The sequence below is a fragment of the Nerophis lumbriciformis genome, linkage group LG05, assembly GCF_033978685.3.
Source record: "Nerophis lumbriciformis linkage group LG05, RoL_Nlum_v2.1, whole genome shotgun sequence".
Lineage (NCBI taxonomy): Eukaryota > Metazoa > Chordata > Actinopteri > Syngnathiformes > Syngnathidae > Nerophis > Nerophis lumbriciformis.
The window spans coordinates 31,416,266-31,433,336 of NC_084552.2; the positions used below are offsets into that span (position 1 = coordinate 31,416,266).

The 17,071-nt window shown below is 40.1% G+C and overlaps 1 protein-coding gene across 1 annotated transcript in view; it reads left to right on the plus strand.

Moving 5' to 3' along the window:
• Positions 1 to 1,023: 1,023 nt before the first annotated feature.
• The window catches only part of nhsl2 (NHS-like 2), a 105,705-nt gene continuing 89,657 nt past the window's right edge, over positions 1,024 to 17,071 (plus strand). The window contains exon 1 of the mRNA XM_061960886.2: positions 1,024 to 1,751. Within this exon, the coding sequence (XP_061816870.1) occupies positions 1,460 to 1,751 (292 nt within the window). The 5' untranslated portion in view covers positions 1,024 to 1,459. The remainder of the gene's footprint in view (positions 1,752 to 17,071) is intronic.

A 17,071-nucleotide genomic window follows, 5' to 3' on the forward strand; every position in this document is an offset into this window, starting at 1 on the left:
ATTATAGCTATAAATATATATTTTTTAAATTATATATATATATATAAATAAAATAACTACTTGAATTTCAGTGTTCATTTATTTACACATATACACTCATCTACTCATTGTTGAGTTAAGGGTTGAATTGTCCATCCTTGTTCTATTCTCTGTCACTATTTTTCTAACCATGCTGAACACCCTCTCTGATGATGCATTGCTGTGCTTTCATCAAATGCACTAGATGGCAGTATTGTCCTGTTTAAGAGTGTCACAACATTGCTGTTTACGGCAGACGAACTGCTTTACGGTAGACGAAAACGTGACTGCTGTTGTTGTGTGTTGTTGCTGCGCTGGGAGGACGTTAATGAAACTGCCTAACAATAAACCCACATAAGAAACCAAGAACTCGCCCTCCATCATTCTACAGTTATAACGTGATTGGGCAGGTACGCTGTTTATATTGTGGGAAAGCAGACTCAGGTCCGCATGGACCTAAGTCCGCCTGAATTTCGGGAGAAAATGTGTCCCGGGAGGTTTTCAGGAAAGGCGCTGAATTTTGGGAGTCTCCCGGAAAATCCGGGAGGGTTGGCAAGTATGCAATATAAAAAATAAAATACAACTTCACAACATAATATTCATCTTAGCATCAAACATGTACATGTAAACATGTATTAGTAATTGCTAATGATGTGGAAGGAGTAGGATTACATAAGCTTTGCTTCTTCTGACTTCTTTTTGGGGATGACAAAGAAATGAAAAAAAATGTGATGTATCATAACTGTATCCATCCATCCATTTTCTACCGCTTGTCCCGTTCAAGGTCGCGGGGGGTGCTGGAGCCTATCTCAGCTGCATTCGGGCGGAAGGCAAGTCGCCACCTCATCGCAGGGCCAACACAAACAACCAAAAAGTAATAATTACGTGATTAATCTGCCTATAAACAAAAAAAAAAAAGAATAATACACAAAAATATCTATAAAAAGTCTGCCCATATACAAAGGGGTATTTAATGTTATTCTCAACTTGTTTTTGACAGCCCTAAAAATGCAATAACAGTGGAATTGCTTTTCTGCCACATTATGCATTAGAAAATGGTGAGCAAACATGATAAATGTGTAACTATGATAAAAAGTATTATGTGTTTCTTTTAATATGCATTATGTGAACTCGTCCGTTGAGGCTTTAATTTTGAAAGGATCCACCGGAATTTGAAAGCTTTGACGTCTTCACGACCAGCTGAAGACAGCTTTGGGCTAAAAAAAAAAAAAAAAAAAAAAAGAAGCTCGGCAATGAGGACGCACGACGCGCAGCCAGCTCCGAAGCGCACCTACCGAAGCGGACTTTTTGACCCTCCAAGACCCGGAGCATGCGTCCGTGCGCCGGCGCGAGGGAGACGGATGGCAGGGATATAACTTGACCACCTGCGGAGTTTTGTTTCGTCCGTCTTTCTGTCTGCTGGGAGATAACACGAGCAAGTATGCCTTTTTGCAAGCGGACGGTCCTGCCGAGGGATGTGTGCAGACCCACACCCGGCGGAGGAGGAGGAGGGAGGCTGCCGGAGGCGTTCGCGGACCTGGCGGATGTGTGCGCCGTCACCTTGGCCTCGGTGCTCCGCCAGCTCTCGGACCTGTCCCGCCACTCGGTGGGCATCCTGGAGGATCTGGAGGGCGAGCTGGTGTCCGTGTGCCGCCGCTCCCGTGCGCTGGAGGACCGGGTGTGCCGCCTCCGGAGGTGCGTCAGCGAGATGGTCAGCAAGCCCCCGCCAAGATGTAAGAGCAGGCTGGGAAGTTGAAGCTCAACTTTTTCCAGATTTTGCGTCGTGCATGCGTGAGCTTGAAATGAGGGTGTGAGGAGGTTGACAGCTTCTAATGCAAACTTACTTACATGATTTGTAATCATAATTAGTGACTAATATGAAGTGCAGGTTCGCCTTCTTTTTCTCTCTTGCTATTGGCTAGATTGCTGGCTGGCCAGCTGGTTAGTTTACTTTTACACACCTGCAAGTTGACATTCAAATGTGCTGTAAACGCTGCCAACCAACCAGGAGCTTCCAGCACTAATATTAGCAGACGTCTTACTGTGTGGGGCGGTATAGCTCGGTTGGTAGAGTGGCCGTGCCAGCAACTTGAGGGTTCCAGGTTCGATCCCCGCTTCCGCCATCGTAGTCGCTTCCGTTGTGTCCTTGGGCAAGACACTCTACCCACCTGCTCCCAGTGCCACCCACACTGGTTTAAATGTAACTTAGATATTGGGTTTCACTATGTAAAGCGCTTTGAGTCACTAGAGAAAAGCGCTATATAAATATAATTCACTTCAAGTGGAGTTTTCCACCTTAACTGCAGGTATTTTAACAATATCTTTGATCATTATTAATAGGTTATTGTTTGATATACAGGCAGCACGGTGGAGGAGGGGTTAGTGCGTCTGCCTCACAATACGAAGGTCCTGGGTTCGAACCTGCGCTCGGGATCTTTCTGTGTGGAGTTTGCATGTCCTCCCCGTGACTGCGTGGGTTCCCTCCGGGTACTCCGGCTTCCTCCCACTTCCAAAGACATGCACCTTGGCAACACTTAAAATTGGCCCTAGTGTGTGAATGTGAGCGTGAATGTTATCTGTCTATCTGTATTGGCCCTGTGATGAGGTGGAGACTTGTCCAGGGTGCACTCCGCCTTCCGCCCGATTGTAGCTGAGATAAGCTCCAGCGCCCCTCGCAACCCCGAAAGGAAGAAGCGGTAGAAAATGGATGGATGGATGTTTGATATACATTCAGCAGTTACACTATATTGCCAAATATGAACTTGAAATGCCATCCCATTCCTAACCCCTAGGGCAGTGTTTTTCAACCACTAGTTTGCCGTGGGAGTTTATGTAATTTCACCTATTTGATATATATTTTTTTATGCAAACTAGTAATTATAATCTGCAAATAAAGTGCCATTGTTGAGTGTCGGTGCTGTCTAGAGCTCGGCAGAGTAACCGTGTAATACTCTTCCATATCAGTAGGTGGAAGCTAATTGCTTTGTAAACGTCGTATCTAATGCTTTAACCAAAAATAAACAAAAGGCGAGTGCCCCTAAAAAAGGCATTGAGGCTTAGGGATGGCTACGGAAAACAAAACTAAATCTGAACTGGCTACAAAGTAAACACAAACAGAATGCTGGACGACAGCAAAGACTTACAGCGTGTGGAGCAGACAGTGTCCACAAAGTACATCCGTATATGACATGACAATCAACAATTTCCACACAAAGAAGGATAGCGTTCGCACAACTGAAATAGTCTTGATTCCTAAAACTAAGCAGGTGCGGGGAATAGCGCTCAAAGGAAGACATGAAACTGCCACAGGTAAATACTAACAAAACAGGAAAAGCCACCAAAATAGGAGTGCAAGACAAGAACTAAAACACTACACACAGGAAAACACCAAAAAACTCACGGCGTGACGTGACAGGTCGTGACACTTACTTTGAGACAAGAGCTACAGTGATGCATGGTTGGTTATGGTTTGAATTAATATTCAACAATTACTTTTTACTGTCAATATCAACTACAGAGTTTATATTTTTAATGTTTTATGCTGGTGGTGTGCCTCTGCATTTTTTCAATGAACAAAAATGTGCCTTGGCTCCAAAAAGGTGGAAAAACACTGCCATTGGGTTCAATATGATGTCGATATTACAGCTTCAACTCTTCTGGGAAGGCTGTCCACAAGGTTGCGCAGTGTGTTTATAGGAATTTTCGACCATTCTTCTGAAAGCGCATTGGTGAGATCACACACTGATGTTGGTCGAGAAGGCCTGGCTCTCAGTCTCCGTTCTAATTCATCCCAAAAGTGTTCTATCGGGTTCAGGTCAGGACTCTGTGCAAGCCAGTCAAGTTCATCCACACCAGACTCTGTCATCCCTGTTTTTATGGACCTTGCTTTGTGCACTGGTGCACAGTCATGTTGGAAGAGGAAGGGGCCCGCTCCAAACTGTTCCCACAAGGTTGGGAGCATGGAATTGTCCAAAATGTTTTGGTATCCTGGAGCATTCAAAGTTCCTTTCACTGGAACTAAGGGGCCAAGCCCAACTCCTGAAAAACAACCCCACAACATAATTCCTCCTCCACCAAATTTCACACTCCGCACAATGCAATCCGAAATGTAGCGTTCTCCTGGCAACCTCCAAACCCAGACTCGTCCATCAGATTGCCAGATGGAAAAACGTGATTCATTACTCCAGAGAAGGCGTCTCCACTGCTCTAGAGTCCAGTGGCGACGTGCTTTACACCACTGCATCCGATGCTTTGCATTGGACCTGGTGATGTATGGCTTAGATGCAGCTATCGGCCATGGAAACCCATTCCATGAAGCTCTCTGCGTACTGTACGTGGGCTAATTGGAAGGTCACATGAAGTTTGGAGCTCTGTAGCAACTGACTGTGCAGAAAGTGTTTGCACTATGCGCTTCAGCATCCGCTGACCCCTCTCTGTCAGTTTACATGGCCTACCCCTTCGTGGCTGAGTTGCTGTTGTTCCCAAACTTTTCAATTTTCTTATAATGAAGCCGACAGTTGACTTTGGAATATTTAGTAGCGAGGAAATTTCACGACTGGATTTGTTGCACAGGTGGCATCCTATGACAGTTCCACGCTGGAAATCACTGAACTCCTAAGAGCGGCCCATTCTTTCACAAATGTTTGTAGAAACAGTTTCCATACCTAAGTGCTTCATTTTACACAACTGTGGCCGGGCCAAGTGATTAGGACACCTGATTCAGATCATTTGAATGGGTGGCCAAATACTTTTGGCAATATGGTGTATTTATGAATTATAGCTATCCGTTTTGTGTATTATTTTTTGTCCATTAGTATTTACTTATTTATTCATGAACCTTTTTTAATTGTTTGAATTATAATTTTAATATTTTTAAAATATTAATTCATCTTTAATCTCTCTATTTTAACTTTCCATTATTTAAATCCAGCTTTTTTTAAATACATGTATTTTTTTTAAATGACATTCTATTCTAATTTTCCATATGTCGGACACTGCGCAAGTCTTACGTTTTGTTTTGCTTTAACCCCATTTTTGTTAGGTTTCTCGGCATTGTTGTGCAGAGACAGAAGACGGAGTGCAGGTAAAAATAAGTTTAATTCCTCACAAAAGAAAAGAATAGTGCAGCAAGGAAGTGCACAGTAAGCATAAACAAGCATGCTGATAGTTTTCAAAGCAATAATCCAGCCGTGTCTGAAGGGCAGAGATGGCATATTGATTGGCAATCTGGAACAGGTGTGCCCACATTGCTAATCAGAGACAGGTAAGAGAGACAGGAGGGAAACAGGAAGTAAAACTTAACATAATTTAATAATCTTAATAATTATAATCAAATCTATAATTACACAATCACTATTTTTTCTCTATTAATTAGAAACGTAGTGACCCCTAAACATGACAAAATATAAACATCAGCATGTTAAACACAAAGACTGCAAGTGGAAATATGTGATGTTCCTCAAAGTAACTTTATAAAGCAAGTCCAGCACAAATAAACAATGACCACCATAACTCGACGCAACTGTGCATGTAGGAAACATAGTTTTGGGGTTTTTCCCTGTGAGAGTTACAGCTTGAATGCTGAGCAAATATGTGCATGAAGTGTGACAGCAGAACATCCATCCAAACACAGACCAGATGTAGAACTTGAAAGAGGAGAGGAAAATAATAGAAAACACAGCTCATGACTTCATAACCTATGTGCATACGATTTTACACAACACACACGTGTGGGCTTGTGGCGGCAGCAAAGTGGGTCATGTGGGCAGAAGATGCCCGCAGTTAAGTAATCGATAGATCGTCATTATTTTATCACCACCCCCTTCACTCGCCTCCTCCCTATTGTCTAAACAAAGATGCAATGCAGTGACATAATTTTTCACACACATTGGTATTTATGTGCCACATTTGTGTGTGTGTGTGAGAGACAAGTACATTGACTTCAGTTCACAGCGCTCCATAATAATAACCCATGTAACTTTATGATGTTTAGGCAAATCACCATGAAATTAGGTACACATCTTTAGGGGGCTGCCAAGCACATTGGACGATTGGTTGAAAAGCATGGCCGCCATATTTACACATGTGTGTATGTGCACATGTGTATATATATTTATTTATACATGTGCATATGTATATATATATATATATATATATATATATATATATATATATATATATATATATATATATATATATATATATATATATATATATATATATATATATACATGTGTGTGTATATATATATATATATGTATATATACAGTATATATATATATATATATATATATATATATATATATATATATATATATATATATATATATATATATATATACGTGTGTGTGTGTGTGTGTATATATATATATATGTGTGTGTGTGTGTATATATACAAACCCTGTTTTCATATGAGTTGGGAAATTATGTTAGATGTAAATATAAACGGAATACAATGATTTGCAAATCCTTTTTAACCCATATTCAATTGAATGCACTACAAAGACAAGATATTTGATGTTCAAACTCATAAACTTTATTTTTTTTTGCAAATAATAATTAACTTAGAATTTCATGGCTGCAACACGTGCCAAAGTAGTTGGGAAAGGGCATGTTCACCACTGTGTTACATGGCCTTACCTTTTAACAACACTCAGTAAACGTTTGGGAAAAGAGGAGACACATTTTTTAAGCTTCTCAGGTGGAATTCTTTCCCATTCTTGCTTGATGTACAGCTTAAGTTGTTCAACAGTCCGGGGGTCTCTGTTGTGGTATTTTAGGCTTCATAATGCGCCACACATTTTCAATGGGAGACAGGTCTGGACTACAGGCAGGCCAGTCTAGTACCCGCACTCTTTTACTATGAAGCCACGTTGATGTAACACGTGGCTTGGCATTGTCTTGCTGAAATAAGCAGGGGCGTCCATGGTAACGTTGCTTGGATGGCAACATATGTTGCTCCAAATCCTGTATGTTCCTTTCAGCATTAATGGCGCCTTCACAGATGTGTAAGTTACCCATGTCTTGGGCACTAATACACCCCCATACCATCACAGATGCTGGCTTTTGAACTTTGAGCCTATAACAATCCGGATGGTTCTTTTCCTCTTTGGTCCGGAGGACACAACGTCCACAGTTTCCAAAAACAATTTGAAATGTGGACTCGTCAGACCACAGAACACTTTTCCACTTTGTATCAGTCCATCTTAGATGAGCTCAGGCCCAGCGAAGCCGACAGCGTTTCTGGGTGTTGTTGATAAACGCTTTTCGCTTCGCATAGGAGAGTTTTAACTTGCACTTACAGATGTAGCGACCAACTGTTGTTACTGACAGTGGATTTCTAAAGTGTTCCTGAGCCCATGTGGTGATATCCTTTACACACTGATGTCGCTTGTTGATGCAGTACAGCCTGAGGGATCGAAGGTCACAGGCTTAGCTGCTTACGTGCAGTGATTTCTCCAGATTCTCTGAACCCTTTGATGATATTACAGACCGTAGATGGTGAAATCCCTAAATTCCTTGCAATAGCTGGTTGAGAAAGTTTTTCTTAAACTGTTCAACAATTTGCTCACGCATTTGTTGACAAAGTGGTGACCCTCGCCCCATCCTTGTTTGTGAATGACTGAGCATTTCATGGAATCTACTTTTATACCCAATCATGGCACCCACCTGTTCTCAATTTGCTTTTTCCCATGTGGGATGTTCCAAATAAGTGTTTGATGAGCATTCCTCAACTTTATTAGTATTTATTGCCACCTTTCCCAACTTCTTTGTCACGTGTTGCTGGCATCAAATTCTAAAGTTAATGATTATTTGCAAAAAAAAAAAAAGTTTATCAGTTTGAACATCAAATATGTTGTCTTTGTAGCATATTCAACTGAATATGGGTTGAAAATGATTTGCAAATCATTGTATTCCGTTTATATTTACATCTAACACAATTTCCCAACTCATATGGAAACGGGGTTACTTAATCACACAGGAGAGTCGGCCCCTTAGTGTAGAAGACTTTTTTGGACTTTAGTGCTTTATATCGCATGTATTTGCGCATCTGTCCTTATTATTGTCCTGTAAGCGTGAATATCCTGAAAGATGTCCATGTGTAATTATTATTATGAAAAGAAATTGAAGATGGGTGTATAGGAGGCCACAAATCCTGCTGCTAGCATCCCAAGAATGTGAACAGGAACCAAAATATTATTGTTTCCTGCTCCCTTAAATTGATTCTCGGAGAAGCCACATGTTCCTCTGACCCGCAAACCAACTTAACAGGTTGAATTTCTCTATTGCCTGTAGCCTAGAGCCTCACATTCCAAAATCCATCGCTCAGAGAAGAACGCCGACCAGCGCGGGCCACCTGCTGTGACATCACACAAGTGGGTGTGACCCGGCCCAACGCTCGCCATCTCACGGTCACATGCTTGATTCACATTCTCGTGAAGCTAATCATGGGCGTCGTTTACCTCTCTTTAGCCGCCCGCCCTCGTTCCCACCGTGACCGTCAATCTCGTGACTCTGCCGCCCCTGCATGTTGTAATTCCTGCTCCTGCCTTAGTTTACCCTCCACATAACTCACTGGTTTCTCACAAGCTGTCAAATATCCACCAGCCCCCACTGTCAGTGAATGCCTCACCGCTGGGTTTTTACTGAGAGCATGAGACTCTTTCTTTCTTTCTTTCTAGTCTCCTTATTTTGAGCCCTTAGATTACCAAGTGTCATAATAAGCATTATTATATGATATCATCCCCTATAGCAGTGGTTCTCAAATGGGGGTAGGCATACCCCTGGGGGTACTTGAAGGTATGCCAAGGGGTACGTGAGATTTTTTTAAATATTCTAATAATAGCAACAATTCAAAAATCCTTTATAAATATATTTATTGAATAATACTTCAACAAAAAATGAATGTAAATTCATAAACTGAACATCAAATCACAAATCACATAGGCTATTCCATTAATTACAATGCAACAATGCAATATTCAGTGTTGACAGCTAGATTTGTTGTGGACATGTTCCATAAATATTGATGTTAAAGATTTCTTTTTTTGAGAAGAAATGTTTAGAATGAAGTTCATGAATCCAGATGGATCTCTATTACAATCCCCAAAGAGGGCACTTTAAGTTGATGATTACTTCTATGTGTAGACATCTTTATTTATAATTTAATCACTTGTTTATTTTTCAACAAGTTTTTAGTTATTTTTATATCTTTTTTCCCAAATAGTTCAAGAAAGAACACTACAAATGAGCAATATTTTGCACTGTTATACAATTTAATAAATCAGAAACTGATGACATAGTGCTGTATTTTACTTCTTTACCTCTTTTTTTTAACCAAAAATGCAATGCTCTGATTAGGGGGTACTTGAATTAAAAAAATGTTCACAGGGGGTACATCACTGAAAAAAGGTTGAGAACCACTGGCCTATAGAATTAATGGTACCGAAGTTGAGATAACCTGTACGTGTGCATCAAACAAGACATTTTCGAATAGGTGAGAATGAGGTTAAATGGCTATTAAAGTTGCCCCTGCCTCAGCATTGAACCCACCCCTCTTACTGATGTCCCAGGGTAAAACTAAAGTCACTTTTTTTTTTTTTACGGTGAAGTGGTTTTTAGTATACAATCTTCACTGTTACATTTAAAACAGCACACCTGCACTGGCAACATCCATGCAACTTACTTGACCATTCCTGTTTCTACGGCAACCCACCGGACCGCTGAGTGGCCGACACTATGATGACATTCCCAAATCTGTTCGCTGTTCCGTTACTGCCACTAGAAGTACAAAGAAGAAGAACCATGATAAACATTCTGAATTTATCTCATCCATCTGTTCATTTTCAAGATAATCTTACTCATCTCACCATATGAAATATAACTTACTTCACCAATTATTATTTATTGATTTTTATTGTTATTACTTATGGAGTATATTGTGAATAAATTGAGAACAGGAAGTGAACAAAAGTTTTAGCAACTGCTATGTAAAGGAAAAAGGTGTAGGATTAAATCAACTCTGCATCTTCCTACTCCTTTTCAAACATGTTGAATAGAGAAACTGGAAATTGGGATGGACCATGTTGTATGCATGCATGCATGTTTGAAATAAACTCAAACTCAAACTACGAACATGTTGCGGTCTAGCTCGGGCGTCGTTTGTCTGGACTTCAGAACGTAGAGACGACAGGCGAAGTGCAGGTCAAATGTGTTTTGAAAATAAATGAATAATAGTGCAGCAGGGAAGTGCACAGGAAGCATAGGGAAAGCTATGCGGCATGGAAGCAAACAAGGGTAAGGGTGCCGGCGCTCAGACAAGAGAAGTGGCAGACGCAGACAGGAAGTGGAAAACAAAAATAAGAGGAAATAAATACGGAAGCTGATAATACAATCCAAACTGTCGTGTGAGATTGTGACACTAACATATTTTAGCTTCAAAGATCAAAGACATGAACGCGCATGAATATAATCATTCGGTCCAATTACAGCCTTTTTAAAGCAAAGTGCATCTTCCAAGTGGTGAATAATAACAGTCACCGCAGGAATCCGGGGGATTGAGTAACAGCAGTGATATAATGCAGGAAGAGGCGCCATCACTGTGTGTTTGTGCAGCTCCAGAAACTTTCCCTGCGAATGTGAGAGAATTTTCCAAAGGTTCTTTTTATCATGTGCAACACACACACACACACACACACACACACACACACACACACACACACACACACACACACACACACACACACACACACACGTCTCTCTGCAGTGTGAGCATGAGGACAAAGTCATGAGGCTGGTGTTTATATGATCTCATTGGGAGCAGATTCCCATCACAGTGGAATGAAAGGGGAGGGGGTAGCAAGAGGGTCAGGGGTGGAGGGACGCCGAAAGAGGAGGGGAATTGTCCAGAAAGCAGATGTTGCCTCCATGATGGCGTGTACCGGGCATACTGGCGACACACACACACACACACAAGAGAAGCCCTCAATGCTGCAGTACAGAGGCAGCGGGCCAAGTGAGAGGAATTTAACAACAGACTTCTCCCGGCTCAAAGTGTGGCAGGAATGCACGCGCCACATGGCGTGAATAAGCAGCTTGTTTGTGTGTCAACAAAGCACAGTGTATTGCTCGAGTGCGCTCGCATTTGGCGTGTGAGCTAACATTGTCACCTGTGCGTGTCCTCTACGTGCCCTCCGATGATATGCGCGTGTGTGTGTGTGTGCCAGAAAATGACAGGGCACAAGAACCATTAGGCTCGGCTTCACATGCATCTAGTTGGGATGTGGGAGACCATGCATGGCTTCACACAGAGATGCTCCGGCAGAGATTTGAACCCGAAAGCAGACCGTGTGCTAAGCAGGTCGTCGTTTTGTGACAGCCAATACCAGAGAAAATGCAGTGTTTCCTCCACTAGGGGAGCACCTTTCTCCCCAAGAACTAAATCTACTAGTGACAATAACACAGAGTAAACAAGAATAATAAAGTCAGCAGGAGATATTTGCTCACACTCAGACGTCTTACTGTGTGGGGCGGTATAGCTCTGTTGGTAGAGTGGCCGTGCCAGCAACTTGAGGGTTCCAGGTTCGATCCCCGCTTCCGCCATCCTAGTCACTGCCGTTGTGTCCTTGGGCAAGACACTTTACCCACCTGCTCCCAGTGCCACCCACACTGGTTTAAATGTAACTTAGATATTGGGTTTCACTATGTAAAGCGCTTTGAGTCACTTGAGAAAAAGCGCTATATAAATGTAATTCACTTCACTTCACTTCACTACTGCGGTTATGTCTGAAGTGCGGCTCCGAGGCCATTTTTGTCTTGTTTTTGCTTGAATAACCTAAAAAAGAATGAATTATTGTTGGTACATTTTACTCTAAAATGCTTGTCCCCTATAACACAAAGCTAGGATATTTTATTTAGACAGCCTCGCACAGTGTTTTTCAGTGTGTGAGATACAGTCTGGTGTGCTTTGGGAGATGATCTAATTCAAGGGTCACCAACGCGTTGCCCGCGGGCACCAGGTAGCCCGTAAGGACCAGATGAGTAGCCCGCTGGTCTGTTCTAAAAATAGCTCCAATAGCAGCACTTACCAGTGAGCTGCCTCTATTTTTTAAATTGTATTTATTTACTAGCAAACTGGTCTCGCTTTGCTTGACATTTTTAATTCTAAGAGAGACAAAACTCAAATAGAATTTGAAAATCCAAGAAAATATTTTAAAGACTTGGTCTTCACTAACTGACAAAGAAACAGATAACAGATTTGGTGTCCAGTTCAAAGTGTGACATGATTTATTTAAACATTTTAGAGTTGGCTTTTGTATTTTACATGAGTTGTTATTTGTAAAGACATGGTGCAAAGTAATTCATGATTTGTTAAAAAAATTTAGTGGCTAGCTAGTTATGGGATATTGTGATTTCACAAGACTGTCTTAGAAGTGATCATTTGAAAATGTTCAATTTGAAAAATGTGCACTTAGAGAAAATATAAAAATAAAGTGTTGCATATTGATATTTATCTGTTTCTATATATATTTATTGTGAGTGATAGTTTTATTATGTTCGAAGGAGGGTTGTCCCGATACTGATATTTTGGTACCGCTACCAGTACCAAAATGTATTTCGATACTTTTATAAATAAAGGGAACCACAAAAAATATTACGGTATATTGAAAATATGTTTCTTATTGCAATCGAAGAACAATTTTATCTTTAAATAAAATAGTGAACATACAAGACTACTTGTCCTTTATTAGTAAGTAAGCAAACAAAGGCTCCTAATTAGTTTGCTGAAGTACACATAGTAACATATTGTCATTTCTCATTCCATTATTTTGTCAAAAATATGAAGGACAAAAATTGATTATTAATCTACTTGTTTATTTACTGTTAATATCTGGTTATTTTGTTGTTTTTAACATGTTCTATCTACACTGCTGTTAAAATGTAATAATCACTTATTCTTCTGTTGTTTGGATGCTTTACATTAGTTTTGGATAATACCACAAATTTGGGTATCGATCCGATGCCAAGTCGTTACAGGATCACACATTGGTCATACTTGAAGTCCTCATGTGTCCAGGGACATATTTCCTGAGTTTATAAATATAATATGATTTTTTTTTAAACGAAAAAAGACTTTGTGATTATGAAAAACATCGATGTAATCATTGTAGTATCGACTAGATACGCTCTTGCACTTAGTATCGTTACAGTGGATGTCAGGTGTAGATCCACCCATGGCGTTTGTTTAAATTGTGAAGCGCCAGCTTGTTAGCGGTGACGCCGGTGAGCTATCGTATCTTCCTACGGTGTGTAGTGAAGCATGTTTAGCTATTCCTCGTCCTGCAGGGATGATACTTGTAAGAAACAAACTTTATTTGTCGCCATGGAGGCGAGGATTAGTGATTTAGAAGTAGCTAAAACACTGCCGACTGTGGATGGACATTAGCCGCTAGCTAGCTAGCCATGTCTTAAAGCACCTCTTCCTGAGGGCGTTTCAATGTTATAACTTTATCGTTAGTTTTAAAGCCAAAATGCGTCCGTTCTCCCTTTTCTGTCTCCACACTGAGGCTGCTTGTAAGTACTCTGTGATTGTGTGCTGCCGAACATTCTCCTCTGCTCGTAAAACTAGCAACGTCACGACGTGACGAAGGCACGCCGTCATGCCCGTTAAAAAAAAGGAGAACCGGTACTTTTTAGAGGCGGTATAGTACCGAATATGATTCATTAGTATCGTGGTACTTTACGAGCACCGGTATACCGTACAACCCTAGTTCGAAGTTTGTATATCTTGTTCAGCACTTAGCAATACTGCTGCATGATGCTCAGTGTTTGTTGCTGAAGAGAAAAGTGAACGCTGTGATGTGTCTGTGAAATGAGCAAAATAGAAAATATTACATGTTATTATGTATAAAAAAAAGAAAAACGTGTTCTTGTCTTACATGAAGATTGTTATTAATGATAGACACGATCCAAAAAAAAGTACAGTTCCAATTGAAATATTATCTGATCAACAAAATATTCCAAATATTTTTTGTTATCCAAAATATATACTTAAATATTTGCTTGTCACCTTGTCTTATGATTTCAAACGAAGTTGTTTACCAGTTTGTTTGTAAAAAAATATATACTATCAAATTAAGGATGTCCGATAATGGCTTTTTTGCCTATATCCGATATTCCGATATTGTCCAACTCTTAATTACCGATACCGATATCAACCGATACCTATATATACAGTCGTGGAATTAACATTATTATGCCTAATTTGGACAACCAGGTAAGGTGAAGATAAGGTCCTTTTTAAAAAAATTAATAAAATAAAATAAGATAAATAAATTATAAACATTTTCTTGAATAAAAAAGAAAGTATAACAATATAAAAACAGTTACATAGAAACTAGTAATTAATGAAAATTAGTAAAATTAACTGTTAAAGGTTAGTACTATTAGTGGACCAGCAGCACGCACAATCATGTGTGCTTACGGACTGTATCCCTTGCAGACTGAATTGCTATATATTGATATATAATGTAGGAAGCAGAATATTAATAACAGAAAGAAACAACCCTTTTGTGTGAATGAGTTGAGTTGAATTGAGTGAATGAGAAATGGGGGAGGGAGGTTTTTTGGGTTGGTGCACTAATTGTAAGTGTATCATGTGTTTTTTATGTTGATTTAATTAAAAAAAATAACGATACCGATAATTTCCGATATTACATTTTAAAGCATTTATCGGCATCTCTATGACAAATGCATAAGCAATTTTCTGATAATATCATGAGGCGATTATGAGCTTATTTACTGTTATAATGTAGAGTACAGTTGTTCAGCATTCTCTAGCCCACATATTTGCAGATTTATTTTCGATGCTTTGAACAGGGCTCGAACGGACAGGTGATTTCGCAATGCATTGTGGGTGCCAGGGAGCCATTTTTGCTGTACGTAGGCGTTGTTTACATGGTTGTACTGTAACCGCAGTAATGTGACAGCGAACAACACACTGGGTTGAAATTGATCGTACAAAATAAATAAATCAAGGCGCCGCACCGAGACAAACTGTACCCTATTCCAAAGTCTTGCGACTTTGAAAAAAAAGTTAATTTGGTGGATTTGATCCATATTAACATGTCCAATAGACGAGAGATTTGAGTAAGCTGCCGTCATTGTCCAAGTCAAACGTGTATAATGTGGTCAACGGAGTCCGTTTTATAAGAATTTCAGAATGCAAAGTCTGTTAAGGCTCATTGTCCTCCATTCAAATTGCTCATAATCTGTGGCTTTCATCTCTTATGTGTCCGAAATGGAGTGAGGGTGCCCAGCCTCCTTTCATAAGAGGGTTTCCCTCTAAAAACAAGCCCATTATTACTTTTAAATACTAAATAATACTCATTGATTTTTGTGCTTACCCAAGATCAAAACTAAACAGACACCATGGTTTTTTCCAAAATAATGACAGTCTACTAAATGCATGTGTAACTGAATAAAACATGCTTGGATTCGAACTTACCAGTCTGAAAATGCCATGAGCACATCAACATGTACCAGGTGATGGCGTTAAAAAGTCATGTTTGATCGTCTCACGGCTGCCAGGCTATTCGCCGTCTCTTTATTAGATTCATGATTAGACTTCCTTAGGCTTTGCATTCACGCTGGAAGTGAGAAATTCTCACCAAATCCTTCTTTTTCCTCCTGGAGCGATCATGACCACAGTTAGTGATGCCACATGTTGGCACCATGATAGTCCCTCCCGGTCCATACTTGCCAACCTTGAGACCTCCGATTTCGGGAGGTCGGGGGGGGGGGCGTGGTTTAGAGGGGAGGAGTATATTTACAGCTAGAATTCACCAAGTCAAGTATTTCATATATATATAAGAAATACTTGACTTTCAGTGAATTGTAGCTATAAATATATATTTATTTTATTATATATATATATATATATATATATATATATATATATATATATATATATATATATATACATATATATATATATATATATATATATATATATATATATATATATATATATATATATATATATACACACATATAAGAGAAATACTTGAATTTCAGTGTTCATTTATTTACACACATACACACACAACACTCATCTACTCATTGTTGAGTTAAGGGTTGAATTGTCTATCCTTGTTCTATTCTCTGTCACTATTTTTCTAACCATGTTGAACACCCTCTCTGATGATGCATTCTGCTTTGTCTCCTTGTTGAGTGCGCAGTTGTGCACTGTACTCTCTAAAAGCCCTAGATGTTCATATGCATGTACAGTACATGGCAGTATTGTCCTGTTTAAGAGTGTCACAACATTGCTGTTGGCAGACGAACTGCTTTACGGTAGACGAAAACGTGACTGCTGTTGTTGTGTGTTGTTGCCGCGCTGGGAGGACGTTAATGAAACTGCCTAACAATAAACCCACATAAGAAACCAAGAACTCGCCCTCCATCATTCTACAGTTATAACGTGATTGGGCAGGCACGCTGTTTATATTGTGGGAAAGCGGACTCAGGTGCGCATGGAGCTGGAGGGGGCGTGAATTCCGTGAGATTTTCGGGAGAAAATTTGTCCCGGCAGGTTTTCGGGAGAGGCGCTGAATTTCGGGAATCTCCCGGAAAATCCGGGATGGTTGGCAAGTATGTCCCGGTCACCCGCTCTCTGGAAGTGCATAAGAGCTGCACGTGCACACACATAGGTTGTTGACAGTCTGAAGTTGCATCGAAGGATCCCCTAGTTCAGGGGTCGGCAACCCAAATGTTGAAAGAGACATATTAGACCAAAAATACAAGAAAGAATTCTGTCTGGAACCGCAAAAAACTAAAAGCCTTATATAAGTGTTATAATGAAGGCAATAAATGATGTAAGTGCTATATTAGCCTACTATCAAAATGACTATGTGTCGCAGGCTGACGCAAATCTTTGTTGACAGAAATGTTGAAATGTAATATTTATTCTACACATTTTTACAACATTGGAAAACATCAGTAAAAAGGAGGCTTCTCATAGGGTGAGATAACTCTTGGAAATGACTGGCTTAGA